Source organism: Varroa destructor, unplaced genomic scaffold, assembly GCF_002443255.2.
Source record: "Varroa destructor unplaced genomic scaffold, Vdes_3.0 BEIS01000002.1, whole genome shotgun sequence".
Classification (NCBI taxonomy): domain Eukaryota; kingdom Metazoa; phylum Arthropoda; class Arachnida; order Mesostigmata; family Varroidae; genus Varroa; species Varroa destructor.
Window position 1 is genome coordinate 25,313,781 of NW_019211455.1, and position 16,988 is coordinate 25,330,768.

Sequence of the window (16,988 nt, forward strand, 5' to 3'; positions counted from 1 at the left end):
TTCTGGCTCGTCTCACGTGTTCCAGAAATAGAATAATCCGCAACGAGTGAGAGAAACAGATGTACTTAATGCTTATAAGAATAGCATTAAACGAATGGTTAGGATGACCCATCACTGTTAGGATTGTTGAGGGCAGTTAAGTTTTTCCATGAACTGTAATGTTGAAAGTTACTATAGGCAACCTGCAATAGAAAGTTGAACTTAGTGTATTAGCATAGCTATCCCGTCATCGTAAATGCGAATATATTAAGAAGAAGAATTATTCTATGGACCAAGAAGTGGGGCCAAATATGACACGTTTCGGTAAGAATGAAATTGGCTACAAACGACATCAGCGACAAGGCGCCAGTTCGAGATAACGACTACAGAAAAAAAAACAAGCCAATGTTCATAGGCATGCCGTCTATACCGGCAAATCTAAACGCCATTTCCACACGTATACTGGTGGAGGTTTTAACGGTACGCAAATACACAGGGCGTCCATTGTTGCATTTCCTTCTACATACGCTCTGTCTCTCTAACTTTCCCTCCCTCTGCTTCGCTTCGTGAGATGACGTCGTAAAAGTGAAATATCACCATTATTTGTGCGCCGACCAATTGGACATATATCGTCCATCATTGTTGTCGCGTTATGTGTTCACAAACGTTACTACCATCATCAGGCCATCGCCATACAATCAATACCATACCTTGCACTATTAGGAATATTGAGCCAAACTGTAACGTTAATCGGCTCTATAGCTGACTGTGGGGACGGTACTTCCTGCTCGACGAACAGACGCTTTTCCGTTTAAACTTATGGGTGTAGGCAATTGTAGTTTTGTTCAAAATCTATTTTGAAGCGAGAATAGTTCGCCGACCACGAATTTCTGATGCGAATGCCTAGACCCGTCACGCTTGTCCAATACATCTGCACGTTATTAAATAGGTCCTACTAGGAACAGTCGTCACCTTGTATGCCAACTTCAAATTGCAGATGATGGCAGAGTGCGACAAGCGAAATTCGATGATAAGGTCGAAGAAGAAATCTGTAGGCCATACACGTCCATAGGGCGGTAATGTAGGATACGCGCTAATCTGTATGTGTTAGCGTATCTTTGTATGATCTCAAACGTAAACCAGAAGCTTTGAGGCAGGACAGTGAGACACAGCCACGCAATGAATCAGAGACAGTCAATGAGAAAAACTGCCAATATCGTTGTTCGCGCAAATAATGAATGAAGCGAAAGACAGCCACCATTCCCGTTTTTGTTATAACATGACTATGTGCATGTGTTTGTATGGTACATAACGAGCGCTTTCTTCTTCTTTGTAGTGCTTTCTGCCCCATTTTCCCCGACCACCCCCGTCAAATGACGAGGTTTTACTTATTTACTGGATTTTACTAGCAGCAGCAGCAGCAACAAATTCTCGTTCGTTTCAGTCATTATTCAGCTCTATTACTGTTTGAATGTTAAAAAGCTTATATGGCAATTATACAGAATGGGGTTGGGGTAGTCGAACGTCGAATATGTCCATTCCAGTATGCGCCTACCTATGACAGTTACCTTACAATGCATTACAGTCATCAATGGAGAAGCTACAGAAAACAGAATGCGCGTTTGCAGTGATTTGTGTTTACCCCCCCCTCCCCCTCCCTCCCTTCCCCTCTCCCTTTTTTATTCTTTGCAGAAAAGAGCGAGGTACAAGCAAACAAATAATTTCATAAACATAAGCCGTACTAGAACTATCATCATATCAAAGCTATATGCGGGGCCAACATTGAAGGCAAACTTCCAGTTGATTCCCATACCGAATCAGAGAGTCCTGAGCCGCCAAGGACACTAACACACATCACTTGCAGACAGTTTGCCTACATGTACGAGCGATCAAATTGGCCTTCGCTGTAACTTATCTTATTAGTCGAGAGAAAAGAAAGATCAATTGATTACTGCCATAGCCGATTTCACTGCATATGAGCGGGTCTTAAACAAATTTACCATCACAGTGTGTTACCGCGGCTATGGAACAAACTGCAAGTTAGATAACAGATTGTTAGAAATGGCTTTTGAATAAAAAGAAGAAATATTTATTGATTCTAACGATGGGGCCTGTAAATTGCTTTACGGGCTTCAAATGTATGAATTTCCGCGTGTGCTTATATAATACATTCTCTTACGCTCCGTGCGCCCTTTAGTCGTCTGCGTCATTGTTTTGGACCCGGAACTACCACTCATTTGGTGGCTCATAACGAAGAAACAAGTCTTATCTTTGTCAGTATATTGACGGACAGCATGACGTTACTTACAAAAGGAAAATACAAATATTGCTTTGTGATGTTTAGTGTTGTGGGGAACGGTTTTGGTCTGGCAAATGAATATCGAACGAAAAACCAATGATTACAAGACGGCTATCCGGATTGCAGACTACAAAATACGCTCTTAATCTGTCCCCAATATTCATATACCCTGTATATTTGCGTAATTAGAAGCGGTCATGAGGGAAAGAATGTGTTTTTTTTTTCTGCGGGTAACACATATTTCCTGCTGTTGCACTCATTTATAAATTTACATCCGCAACATTAACTAAGTTGAAACTTGCTTCTCGGTATAAAATGCAAATATGTTCGAAACCGAGTTAGCCTTCCTGCAGGTTCCTATGAAAACCATAAAAATCCATAAGTGTAGAATTTTATTAGCAATTTAATTGTAAACAGGACGTTACAACATAGCACTTTCGTTCCAACTTTTGTACGTTTGTCAAAACCCCACATAGTTTTGCCTCCCTCGTAAATTTCCATACGAAAGAAGTCCAGCCGACATTAAAGCGTATCGCATCGCAGCAGCTTTGCGGGACCTCGATATGTCGGCAGCATTTGTGATTGCTTACGCACCCTACAAATTGTGTACCAGCTAGAGGAAAAATACGAACTACTTTTTCCTCTAGCTGGTACCGATGCTGATGGCCACAAGCTGGATTTCGATCTTCCACCAAGAGCATCTGATTGTGAAGAAGCACCAGCGCGATCATGTCTAAGAGCAAGAATGTCCGCACGAAGAATCGGCTCTATGCTGATCTCATAAAGGATGAATACTGAACATCTTGAAGCGAATTATCAAGATGTTTGCCTTATTCGATCACATCTTCCCAGGATAATATTACCCTGCCAAACCACTGCTATATGAAATTTAATTACAGTGGGGTGTGTGCGCATCATAGGTACTGATCGTAACACTTAACAACAGGATCCGATTTTTTGTTTTTTTTTTTTTTTAGATACAACTTATCACGAAGTGTTTCATGGCTTAAGCTTTTAAGTTTCTTCCTTTTGCACTAGTATATGGATGATCCCAAGGCAAATTGCTAGGTAGTTTCATTTTAAAGCTAGTCAACGGTTTCAAAATCATTTGCGTTCATACTGTATAGATCACGAATGAATATTATGAAAGGCATAGTGTACGTTATCATAAGGTGTCTCGCGAACGTATACACGTATATATGCATATGTAACTTTTCTGAAAAGGTCCTTCTCCGAAAAGCAACAATTGATAATTACTAATTACCGATTGTTTGCGCCATGCTTTGGACGAGCTTTGTCGAATTCGGTACTTTTATTGTGCATAGGGGTAACATCACATGAGTTACCTCAATCGACTTGATGAAGTGAAGCTGGTCAAATTTCAATTCTACAAAACTTTCAACTAGAATGTAACTTACAATAATAAAGAAGTTAGTTAACTTAGGTTAGATGCTGTACCTTTGGCCAAACGGATGGATGCCGACTGCAAGATGATCGTCTCAGTTTTTGATCTGTGCAGGTGTTGTTGGCCTGCTAACACAACTGTGGTCTAAATGAGCAACAGACAAGCATGATTGCATGATGCTGGTAACCGGTGTCAATCTAGTGCGCTTTATGATTTGTCATTCAATGTAGCGTTGATCCGAGAAAGGAGGTGCTTTGTAACGATTGCCTTACCGGCAGGTGCTAGTGGATGTCAATACGTTTTCCACATTGTATATGTAATTACATGGGTACGCTTAGCGTGTACTGTCGTCTGCTGGATCAGCTGACAGAAAGGCAAAATCGTGAAATAACATTGAATAGAACTATAACAACTGTTAGCGTCACTACTGCTGTCATGAACAAAATTCCCTGGCCTTAATTGCGAAAGGTATAGGAGATCTTATTATCAAAGAAGAGTAGTCCTTAACGGTGGGTGGATATTTGGAATAGCTGACAGATAAGTGCCGTTGGAATTTTACGGCCAGCACCGGTCTATTTCTCAAGTCAAGGTCCTTGAGACACGGTGTAATTTATTAGTTCCCATTAAATACATGTACACTTCTCAAGCTCGATGCACTGAATATTTTTCTGCGAAAAGAGGCATAACGCTAAATTGAAGTTCTCTCTCTCTCTCTCTCTCTCTCTCTCTCTCTATATATATATATATATATATATATATATATATATATATATATTGTTTCGATGAGCTTACAGAACTACGATTTAAATCGCTTGGGCTAACTTAAAAACCAGACTCCTTCAATGTACATAGAGATGAGTATAATACGTCTACTTTACACTTATTTGTTGCGCTATGTTAGAGCTTTCTTGTTACATCAGATATAGGGATATATAAAAATATTCCCCCGGGATCTGATGTGTCGGAGGGTATCTAGCATACCTGAGAACACATACCTGAGATGAAAACAGTTCAAGCACGTTTTCTATACCAAATAACCAAGCCATTTATTCTAGTCTTAGTCTGTATATAATTTTGGGCGAAATTATCAGTATTCTAGTTTTCCGCCATTCCCCTTGTACACATTAAGCTAATCATCAAACAGCGACCGAACCAGGTATCTATATATACACGATGCCGCATGACTCACCCATCATCTAAGTGGTGCCCATGAGTGTAACTCCGCGAAGTAAAGTTTGCCAGATAGCCAGTCATCCAAGGACAGCGGCTAAGGCGGAGGAAGGTATTTCTTTTTAAAGGGTGTTCCGTTCTGTGGCGTTCTAACCAACCCCGTCGGGCGAATAGTATATCATACAAAAACGTGGAGCGGGGTAAAGTTATCCACATTATTAACGGTACGAGAAGATGTATCTTCTTATTGTTTTCATGCAACTCAATCATTTGTAAGCTTTGTCTACCGTTCAACCATGTGCAGGAACAACAGCGCAGTCGATGATGCCGAAGACATCGGCTTCGAGCCAAGGGAAGGGCGAGTCAATTACATTATACCACTCAACAACGTAAAGAGTAAAGTCTCATTCGACGCCGTTGCCATCGCCGCTGGCGGTTGGAACTGCGGAGCGCAGAAAAAGAAGAAAAAAGTGGGCCGGCGACAAGTTGGTCACTGACGCGTTTGGTGCGGATGTTTGCTTAAAGAATCTGTCGCATTGTTTCTCCCGTCTGTGCAAACGCTTAGCATCGTTAGCCTGCGAAGCATCAGACCTTCACGTCGGGTCTATCCTGGTCGGGTCACTTATCGTTTTGCAGACGACACGATCCAGCCAGGACGTCACAAACATGACGTGCAATCGTTTAACACAACGTTGTTTTTCGCTATTGACCGCGAAACGTATGGACGGGTTATCGCTACTATGATAATTCGTGTTTCAAGAGACGCGCAACACAATGAAGATCAACGACAATATGAAAGATGCGTGTGATAAGATCGACTTCGACGCGATCATAGTAAATGCAGAACAATCGCTAACGGCTGTATGACTTTTCAAAAGTGTGTTAGCCGTTAGAGACAAGTGACGGTTCCGTATCGAACAGATGTGTCCGGAGCTGCGGACCTTTAATCTACATATGAGAAATATCTCCTCACCAATCCTGGAAAAGCATCTATAGAAAAAAAAATGTCCTATGTGAAATGAATCGATGATACGACATAATGCATTCTAGCGATTTAATTATCCAGCTGCGAAGCAATTTAAAGATGTTATAGAGGAAAAACTATAAGACATGTCCTACATGACGGGTTTGCTCATTGCAAATCGCCGATCGAAAAAATGCCTCCAGCCAAATCACTAGTTCTTGAAATTTACGAGCCTACAGGTTGCCTGTAGGCCGGCAACATATACAGTAGACAGATACGCATAGTAAATCCATAGTTTATCTCTGCTTACATATGATGATAACAGGGTTCCTTGAAGAACGAGGCTGTACCACGACAATCTCGAAGACGTGCCTATGATGGTGCATACATTTTGGATATTTAGCTATCGACGATACGGTAGCCAGTAGTAATTTTATTGCAGTACAGTTATAGTCTTAAACATAATTATAAGCAGTTATTGTAACAGACGCAGAAGGAACACCGCCCGCTCGACACCGCCCGTCTAGTCCTGCTCCTATACTATTTTTGTCACTGAGCAACGTCAGCAATAGCAGTGGGCAAAAGCACCGAAAACTGAATAAATTGACGAAGAAAGCCAAATTGATGTTATAGGAGGCAAAGTCGAAACACCTGTTCCGTTCGGCTGTAGCCACCCCTAAAGGCTATTACTATAAGCCACTATTGCAATGAAATCGACAGGCACGGTGGCTTGAGAATTGAACAGCGCACGCGGCGGCAGCATAAATCGATTAGCGATTTCCGGCATGGTGCAAGAGCAGCGTCAACAGAACAAGAAAGCAACTTAAAAAAAGGAACGTGACCAACAAGAAGTGGCAAGAACTTAAACTTACGCGACAGAACTTAAACTGGCAACATAATGAGAACGAATAAACAACAGGCCGCGAAAGGAAGCGGAAAAGAGAGGACACTGTGGCAAGGCAATTGTACACTGATGAATTTCAAATTAAGGGTCGTAGGTTGTGGGGCAGCGGTTCTCAGCGGTTATCAAACCTCCAATATATTTCACATTTTCGATATATAATTTTATTATGTATTCTCTGTGATTACGCCCTTGTTTGCCATGGCCTTTGTGTGCGTGCATTATTCACCATTAACTCTATTGGGCAATGCGACGTATGTTAGAGCGCGACGCGAGAACAAATTGTAGGCTATCAGAGAGCCACTACAGGGCGAAAAAGGAAAAATTCGTCAATATGCTGGAGCAAAGGGAACAATATAGAAAATGTAGCAGCTTTTAAGTTCTATGTCTTCATATTGAGAGCTCCGTTCGTATGAATTCCAACAGGAATTGATTGAAAATTAACGTAAAACATAAGTCAGAAGCGGCGAATAGGATCGTATTGCAGGTCTAAGTGTCAGATCGCCAATGTTTCGCAGATTTCGCGGCGTCGGCTAGCGCAAATAGCGAGCCTAGAGGTGTGATTTGTCAATGGCAGGAGATGTTGAAGGGAATTTTCACAGAATAGGGTGTTCGACCACCCGTCAGTTACTAGTTCGGTTACGCCATATATGATAACTTATCAAACAGTAATTCCCTTCAAGATGGGTTAATCAACTGAGAAACATCTAATCTGATAATTCAATAGTACCAATTGACGCCAGCACCATAAAAGATCAATTTTTTATAGTCGTTAGTTAATTTGGGGACTGAAAGAGACAATGAAAATTCTCATGAGATATGGTAGTCTAATTCGTATGCGAAACAGAACGTTTGACTAATCGCCATTTTGGCAACTAAAAAAAGTAGTGAAGATTGAGTTGAACAGTCTCTGGTTGACTTTGAAAAGGGAAGCGGGAACAGCTGCCGGCGAAGCCGCGTATTGTACGTATCTTTTTCGTTCAGACAAACGAGTCTAGTTTTCATTTTTGAATAGCTAATTCTCTTGTATATTCCACAAACAAAGTAGTCAATCCTACAGTCGTATTGAAACGTACCTGAGCAGGCCGAAGCTAAGACAGGTTTACCATGGTATGTGTAATAAAGCAAGAGTTCATCGCAATTATCCGATTGCCATAGTGAAGTCTCTGACAGCGAGCACCCATAAGTATTTCACCATGACCTTGATTCAGTGCTTCGTATCTGGGTTACTGGCACCGCTTGCAGATTAGGCGAGCCGAAAAAGAACTAATTGAAATTAAACAAGCTTATGCCATAACCCATTGGCTTCTTCTGATAACGACAGTAGCGGTGATGTTATGACTATCGATTGCGTTTGCTTGTTTACGTATCGACAGGGGAAAGGTAATGCGGATGCAGACGTCAATTTATTTACTGCTGCTTTTAGTTTGTCCATTGTCATATCATAAGTAGTTGTCCGATCAGTGTGTGTCTGTCTAAGGATCGCTTGCGTGTCCCTTAGCAGCTCAGCATACCGACTGATACAGTTTCAAATCTGGCGGTATAGCACAAAGCAAACGTAGCGACAATGTCAGGGATCAGACGGCAGAATACTGGCATGAAGTACTTCGCGCACATATAGCAGAGCGAGCATACACACGAGTATGGACATTCTTCTATTCGATATTGAAAAAAAAACAAGACTGTGTACAGCAGTCCGTATCGTGAGGTCAGAAGGTGAATCGTAAGATGGCTCGATCTGGAAATCTGACATTGAGTTACTAAAAACAACAGAGAGAGGGAAAGAGATTAACAGAACGATGAAGTTTAAAATAAATTAGACTTCACGGAATACATATACTGTCATGAATGACGCATTTGTTCGATTCAATTTGCGATTGAAGTTTTTTTTAGATAGCTATTTTTACGGCAGTGGACGGGCCGATGGCCAATTATTAGTATACTATTACAGTACTTCAGACTTCGTTTGAAAACTACTCTCCAGCACTCGTCACAGTTATTTATCTAATATCTGCATACACCGTCTGACAGTTGAATCTACTCTATACGGTCGTCGAATACTAATGAGCGCTCTATTGACGCATCAACTATATCAGCACATTTGTGCAAACATATGGAGATCTTTTTCTTACGGCTGTAGCGCACGTGTGGCCGTACGTGTACCTGCTTGAACGCAATATAGCGGTCTTTTAACGGTCACGTATTAACTAGAACGTGCAAAACTATCAAAGGCGTCTCAATTATATATATACGGTACATCTATCACAACTCTATGTGCGATTATAAGTGTTCCCGTTGCCCAGAGGCTAAACGGGTAATCTGTGACGCTGAAAATTTGGAAGCTCTTCATTCGTCTGGCCTGTACGCAAACAATATGTTCCTTCATTGAAGACGCGTTAGATGACTAACAAAACGAGCTGGCGAACGTGGCATACACACTTGATGATTAAACCAGTTTAGTTACCATTGATTACTGATGCTAGATATGCGCGCTTTTATGAAAAATATTAGCCTTGTTGTATTGCCTCTGCCCATACCTTGCTACGAGCAACTCTTCGTATAGTCTGCGATACGCAGTGGTAATGATGATTACTGAATTCCAACGGACGAGGCGAACCTTCGAGCCAGTTTGACAGGAAAATCGAAGTTTTGCGGCGTCAATACGTACAGGCGTTATAAGTCCCTTAACGACTGAGATAGTGAGGTGTTAGACAAAACGGTGATAGCGTACAAGAATGGCGTTGTGGTGATACAAACAACAACACTGACAGCAGCGACGACAACAACACAACTCGACATTTGTAAACACAAAGAGTGCACAGACGAACCTGTTTGCTGACAAGAAACGAAATATCGCAGTAAAAGTTCCAATTTTCTTAAAAAAGTTCGCGCATTTTATATGAGGAAGCAGTAGTACTAGCCCATTTTTATAGTGCTTCCAGGACGGCAGCAACGACAGCTTCTTCCAATGATACATTCAGTGGCTAGTAATAACATCAGCAAGCAAATTTGAATAACGAAAATTTAGTATTAAGTATTTTCTGTATAGGACTTCCTCTTCGAGCAGTGCAACACGATGATATCCTCAGATCGCCTTTTTGCGGGCGGGCGTGCGTCCCTCGACACGGCTCGACCCATTATAATAACAGCATGATAAGTGATTCGCGACAAAGGACGACAGCGGAGACATGGTTGAACTATGAATAATAGTAATTTTTTCTCCTATAATCGATATACAAAAACCGGGACAGCGGCTGGGAGGTTGACGAGAACCACTCTGACAAGACAGAGGTCACGGTTGTACTGCGATAGCATCGCGGCACCCGATCGATTTGCTCCGACATGGCCATATCTTTCGCTAAAACATTGAATTACAATAGAGCTCCTTTTGGATAGTGACGCTGATGATCATTATAATAGTTGTCATGGTATTTACTGTATTTATCCTATGTTGTCGTACTACTGTGTAGAAAATGCGTAGTTCCCAGAAAGATCGGCTATGAAATAACATTTATTTCTACAAAAATTGTGATTGTTGTTTTGTCGTCTTACGCCTGCCGATAACGCAGTACATATGCTAAAGTAAGCATCGTTAAGGTTTAAAAATGCTTTGATCAGTTGTTTTTGATGAAGGACACCTGAGTTACAGGTCGTTTGGAATTTCACTGTAAAAATATGGGTCGTATTTGCGTGAATCGTAAGACTATGAACTGAAGCTCATTCATTACCTTCGTCGCTAAATACGTTGTAGCATCCTTTCAAGGAGGTATATGTACACTATTTGTTCAGTGTGCATACGTCCAGGAAAAAGGATTCTGCCCAGCTCAATCAGATACTCACAGAGTATAAAGCATCGACTGCTTAAGTGAATTAAGAAAAAATGTTCTACCGCACTCCTCTACTGGTATAGTAGCCGTACGGTCATAGCCCTAAGCGCTACATTGTATAACTATAATGGCGTCACTAGCGAGCCTTCAACGATTATGACCGATAAAATTTTCATAGATTTTATTTTCATATTGCTAAGGAAATTAACGAAGTTAGTTTCAAGTTTAGATAAACCCGTTTAGATGAAACGCTGCTTGAAAAGCAGCAAAAGTCGTCTAGATAGATGCCAGTTCACATGAGTCGCTCGAGCCATTGTGTACTTACTTTCTGCTGGCGCTCGGTATAATGTGCTTCCTTTTTTTCTTATTAGTATCATTATTGCCAAAACACAGCGTTCAGCAACAGTAACCGGCTTAGAGTCTCTGTTGCCAGACGCCGACGACAACTTCATCAGTTTAACTGTCGCTCATAGTCAGTTGATAGAAGAGAAGAATACAAAAACAACAACAGGGAGAGAGGGATTAGCCGAAACGAAGTTACGGGCTCAATGCCCATGTACGTATAGTGTCTTCTGCTGTTCTTTCTGCACGATTGCTGCTTAGTTTTTTGCCTACATGCCTTGTTTTCTTAGTCTGCCTCAGCAGATGTCCCGCGGGCCCCAGCGGTCTGTTCGTTTGAATTGACGCGCAAAGGAAAGGTTGTTGGCGATAGTGTGGTCGTCTCCTAATGCGTAGTGTTTGTCGTGGATGATGATGGCGTTGCTGCTGGTTATAGAAATTTTGTTGTAATGGTAACTGCTGTAGCTGGTAGTCTGGCGGCATTCCCGTTACCGGTGAATATTTGAACGGCGCTATAGGCTTCACCGTAGCTGTTTCGACGGCTGGATAGGGCAGTTTATTTTGTTTGCCCTTGGTCAAGGACACTAGAGGTCAGAGGCTATGATTGGCACACGCTGGTTGACTAACTGGTAGGTCGATTTTTGCTGGCCCATGATTCGAAGGAAAGGAGTGAAGAACAGGGCAAGCAGAGGAAATTAACCACGTTGCGCGCTAGTCGTAGACACCGTCTGCAGCCAGAGGTGCGCTGCGTCATGCCGCGCCAATGCGCGAAGCAGCGTCAGCAGTAGTCAACCAATTATAGAAATAAGAACCCTTTTTCTATTTACTGGGAGATAGATAGATTGAAAACGAAATTGACAACAGCCATTATATGTACTGCAAACGTACAAGCCCAATTACTATCTACATGTATGTGCATGTGCATGTGCAAGACCGTGAACCGTGTACACATTACAGGAGCCTAGGTAAAAAAATTACTGCAACATTGCTATCCTTAGCATAATCGATGCGCGTGCGATGTTTACAACAGAATATATAAGCAAGCTCTAACGATACAGCTTGTCAAGTAAACGAACGTAACATCACTTTATAAACAACATTTGTTTGTTATTCCGAGCATTGTTTGCTAGGACCTTGCCTTCTTCCTTATCTGTTTCTATTGCTTGATAGAGCTAATTTCATGCCCATAAACAGGCAGCAGTTTTTAATTTTATTACCGCTTCTATTATTTCGTTGGTGTGGGATGAGCGCGTCTTGAACCTGTAAATCAGGTAGAACTCAATCATCGCTCTATTGGTATTGTGCACCGTACGACGCCGTTCTCTGTCCACGAACGAACAATTGCGTTACACGCTACTGTAACGTTAGTTCACACTATGCACCGAAAAAAAGAATAGATATAAACGAAAAAAAAAAAAGGTTATCAATCGTAGTGATGCTCTCATCAATATTCCGGCAATCTATGTTGTCGAATATTCTGGATCTAACGGAATCGAATGCCACAACGCTGCGAAGGTACCTGTATAGTGATACAATATTTTCACAGCCATAACAATAACGATGACTGCTGGCGCCTTCGGAAGCATGAAACGTTCCGTGGCCGATCTGGTTCTCTCTGGTTATCAGATAATTTGCCTCGTCCCTTCGCCATTTCTCCCTTGTAGTAGTTTGCCTTTATTTCTACAGTAATCTATTTTTCGAATTGAAATTGCTCACATTTTTATCACCATATTATTGATAGCATATTTGCGAGCGTAAGTTTGAAATACTATATATATATATATATATATGGTCAACACTTAACACCATTATCGTTATTTCGTTTCTTCGATCACGCTTCAGCGGTAGCATTATACATAGTAATCCAGAATAAATCACCACGGTTACGGTATTGCGGCGAATTTGTACGCAAACACTCCAAAAGTGCGGCCCAACTCGGAAACACCTAGTCAGCCCCCTGTCCAAATGCGCTTCGCCAAACCAGAATTTTACATAAAATCATGTTAGTAAATAACGATCCTTCGGCGTAAGAGGGAAACTTCTTAACAGCTATACGATTGGCATTTACCTCTGTCAGCGGGACGGCTACTTCCAGTGTAGGGAACTCGGCGCAATCGTCCGGAACCCTGTGGAACGACAAAATGAAAAAGGTCGCGATTAGAACAACGTCTTCGATCGTGCCCATTACAATCTGAAAGTCAAGCAGAATTAATCCAAATCACTGTTAACGCCACTTCTGCTATTGCTAAACGATAAACAACGTGGTACTCTTCTATGCCCTTTCAGGACAATTACGAAGCAAGTGTCCCTTGTGTCCGGTAAACCTAACGAGCCACTATTGCTACGTCGATACATGAGTATAATAGAATGACTTGGAACGATTATCACTCGAAACAAATAGTTTACATATTAGACCGCCTTCTTGCGTTAGGGGGCTATTGCTTTTTCATCACGTCACGTAAGGCGAGAAAGCGGACGGAAGCAGCCAAGATACATGATATTACTAGAAAGGCTGTAAGAGCAGAGAAGTATCGGATAGCTCGACACAGTAGGTTGTGAGCTCTGCGATAAAGAATCATGTAGGAAAACGTATTTCTAATTGGAAGAGAAATAATTATAAAAGCTTCTTATTTTACTAAGACTGTGACTTTATCTGACAGCCTATGATAAGATGATTTTTCAAATTTAGGCTTATTTGTAAAATCATCACAACTGGTAGGTTCAAGATGAAGAAAAAACGAAGATGAAAGCGGTCATGGTTTAGCGTGAACTGATAAAATCGCTCCCTCAAGTAACCTTTACATGGGTCTGGTTCCTGAGTCTTCTACAGAGGCGTATACTATAATATAGACAAAGAACTTGGTTATTGCTTCGACCTGTATGGGTGCCGAAGAAAGAAATTACTAGTACTATGAAGTCTAGGGAACACTTAATTGGCTGCCACATCGTTCGCTACGAAGCGTTATATCATATCTAATGGTGTATTTTCATTGTATTTCAGGTGAGTGTCTAAAAACGCCAAAGGTACTTTTCATTCAATCCTTGTCGTGTGATCAAGAGCTGCTATTAAAGTTATTAGGAAGCAATATAGGTAGAAAGCAGCATGAGTTTTTTCTGACATAAAAGAGCGTTTTCGATGAGTGCGAACGATTATGAGTTTTTTTTTTTCTTTTTTTTTTTCAATGTCCATACAGAATCGTTGTACATCTGTATGCTCATTGAAGATTTGCGTATTTCGTCATTAAGAATTGTAGGCTGATAACAGAGTGATCGTTACCACCGCTATCTGCTAGTAGAATTCGTACGACAAATGTAATAACGCTAGAAGTGGTCCTCTGCCCGTGACATAGGAACAAAATCGCAGCAGGTGTTTTTAACAATACAAACTAAAATTTGCACCTTTCAGTGGTAGGAAGATCCAGAGACGTGACGTACAAGTTGTAAAAAGTTTCCTTGAGATTATGATGACACTAAGGATTACTATCAATATTTTACCACCGATGCCACTATAAACACCACCCGATTCATTTGTGTATCAAAAAGACCAATAAATTTTATACCATAGATAGATACGAATATGGCTTGGATTTATGGTGAAACTTCGCTGAAGAACGTCCCTTTCAAACTTTTCATAGTGTTCTCAGCCAATGAACTTTGAACTGTCGGTGGATTCGCGTGACTCGACAATAATTTTGCTCCGTTTTCTCCTTGTACTCCTTGACGTTGTTTTGGATACGCGTCGGATGCATATACCTTGCTGACACTCTGTTTATTCGTTGTCACAACACACGAGATTTGGTGGCATTTTTTTTTTTGGAATTATATGGCACCAGCGAATGTCTTTGTTACCATTTATTGACACCGACGTCGTCATTGTCGCCACGGTTAAATCTCCAGAGCACCAAGCTAGAAGCCCCACTGGCGCAATGACCATGAAAATGAAAAATTGTGCATTGCATAGGAGGACTGTGGTCATTTTGCGCTATATAGTAAGATAGATTTCAGCTTTTTTGGCTTGACTTCGCATCGTACATCCGCCTATCCGTCGATAACGGCAAAGCAGAACGCGATGCCGCTCTTTCCGCTTTTGTTGTGGGAATTTGGATTTGTAAAAACATCTGACCCGTACAGACTACAAGCAAGAGACTAACTTAGATTTGTACCATAACAGGCCCACAACGGTACACGCGTGAGCAAATACGGCATCCTATAAACTATAACGTATCAACAGCCAGCCAGTGCTTGCGCTAGCTCACGGAATATTTAGTTCTACTTTGCAGCAAAGAGACGCCCAGATGTGTCGCTTTAAGATTAAGCGACGTGCACGATAACAGCAGCGTAAAAAAAGAAAAGAAAAACTAAGGAACACGTATCTCGTTCTCTTTCTTCCGTTGTTGGTGGCCGCAGTTGCCAAATCTGAGTAAAAAAAACCTATCTGCATTTTGTCCTTAAGACTCGTTCGCACTCGCATCTGCCGTGGCAGTGCTACAAATCGAACACTATTGGAAGACGTGGACACGGCGATAAACGTAACTTTACAATTATGAGTCACTCAACAGGGGCTGCATTTGTTTGGTCGTTATTCGTTGTGCGCTAAACGTTGGTAAGCAGAACTAGCTGGAAAAGCCACATTTCCTTGTGATGTCGATGTCGAGGAGTAAAAATAACATACAAGCCCAAATAACGAGGGATCAGAGAAGGAAAATTTGACAGGTTGGAGCTGCTAACGAAACGGTTCGGGGGCAGGAATATCGAAGTTTTATGCCACACCGACCGAAGTTGCATCGTGCGTTGTTTTTGAAGTCACAATCACCAATCATCATCAGCGTCGTCGTTGCCATCATTATCATGTGACACACTCAATGTGTTTGTGTGCGGTGGCTCGTCTATTCATCCATAGCGTACATGATTCTCAAGCGAAGATAGCATTTCCGCCTCTTAATCTAACTTTTACTTTTAGCGGTTGCCGTTTAACGTTGTGTAATCTAACGCTTCCCATCATATCTCTACGGTGTCCCTATTTTAAGTCGTTTATGACCCTATCAATGGCTTCCCGCTCTTCCTTCAATCGAGTCTCAACCAATCAGCCAATCAGTGAATTATTTAATCTAAATAAATCAAACAAAGATCATCTTACTAACTTAGCCGTAATGCTCCGCAGCAAACGTGATTGTAAGAGAAACGCAATCTATAATTTTATCAATCGCCTTCCTCTTGCAAATAGCTTTTAATTACGATAATAAGCTTACTCGTTATTGTTATAGGGGATACTGTTGTCTGCTGTCAAAAAAGGTTGTCCAAGGCTGATGAGCCGATTATAAACAGAGAACCCATTGAAAAAACTGCCATCGCTTTGGTCAATCGAAAATCGCTAACAATTTGCATTTACGTTGCTCTACGTTGGATAGTTCCGCAGTGGCTAACTAACATGGGAAAATATGCGCACGGTATGCCTTGGTAGACCGAATAACCAAATACGGACCAAAGTCCCGATTGAAGAATCCTAGGCGTTCAGCGTTTTAGTAAAAGCTAATGAAAGCAATAGTAATTTGCTTTTCTTCCGCAAGTAACAACTGTGCATTATATCTAGGATGTCGTTTAGAGAGTTGAAGTTAGCAAACCGTATAGCTTCCTTCTTGTTGTTACAGTACACGCGTTTAGCGTCGGGCGGAGATACATCTTCGAAATAGACCGCAGCTGTCGAATGGATAAGCAGACGTAGCCGCCACGATCCAGTGTAGACTTTGCCGATACCCCACGATTTTTCTATATCACTGCGTTGTGAACAAAAACAATCAAGAGTAGGCATATACTTCTGGCGCTAGCGACAACAGCAACTATTATAAATGTTTCTGGCAATTTTTTCAGCCATATTTGCAAGTCGGAAAGGCGGTCGAGAGAGAACGCCTGGCTAACTGCGTATTGGCCTGCCTATTTTTCCGCAATTTATGTTGTCAATGCCCTTGCCTTCGAGTCTGATTCAGCTATAGCCGCCCCCCGTACTCGGTAAAATTACCCCCAGACGCGAACGATATAATTAACTCGCCGCATCATGGAGATTAGTACGCGGTTGCTGTTATTGTAAATTTCTATTTATTTATATA

At 41.5% G+C, this 16,988-nt stretch overlaps 2 protein-coding genes across 8 annotated transcripts in view; one reads left to right on the plus strand and one right to left on the minus strand.

Moving 5' to 3' along the window:
* The window catches only part of LOC111245758 (ATP-binding cassette sub-family G member 8-like), a 121,417-nt gene that overhangs the window by 76,049 nt on the left and 28,380 nt on the right, over positions 1-16,988 (minus strand). For all 5 annotated transcript variants that reach the window (XM_022794480.2, XM_086979224.1, XM_086979225.1 and 2 more), the window contains one exon: positions 12,953-13,010. In XM_022794480.2, coding sequence (XP_022650215.1) covers positions 12,953-13,010 — 58 coding nt within the window. The remainder of the gene's footprint in view (positions 1-12,952; positions 13,011-16,988) is intronic.
* LOC111245760 (ATP-binding cassette sub-family G member 5-like) overlaps positions 1-16,988 on the plus strand; it is a 93,914-nt gene that overhangs the window by 6,023 nt on the left and 70,903 nt on the right. The gene's annotated exons all lie outside the window — the stretch shown is intronic.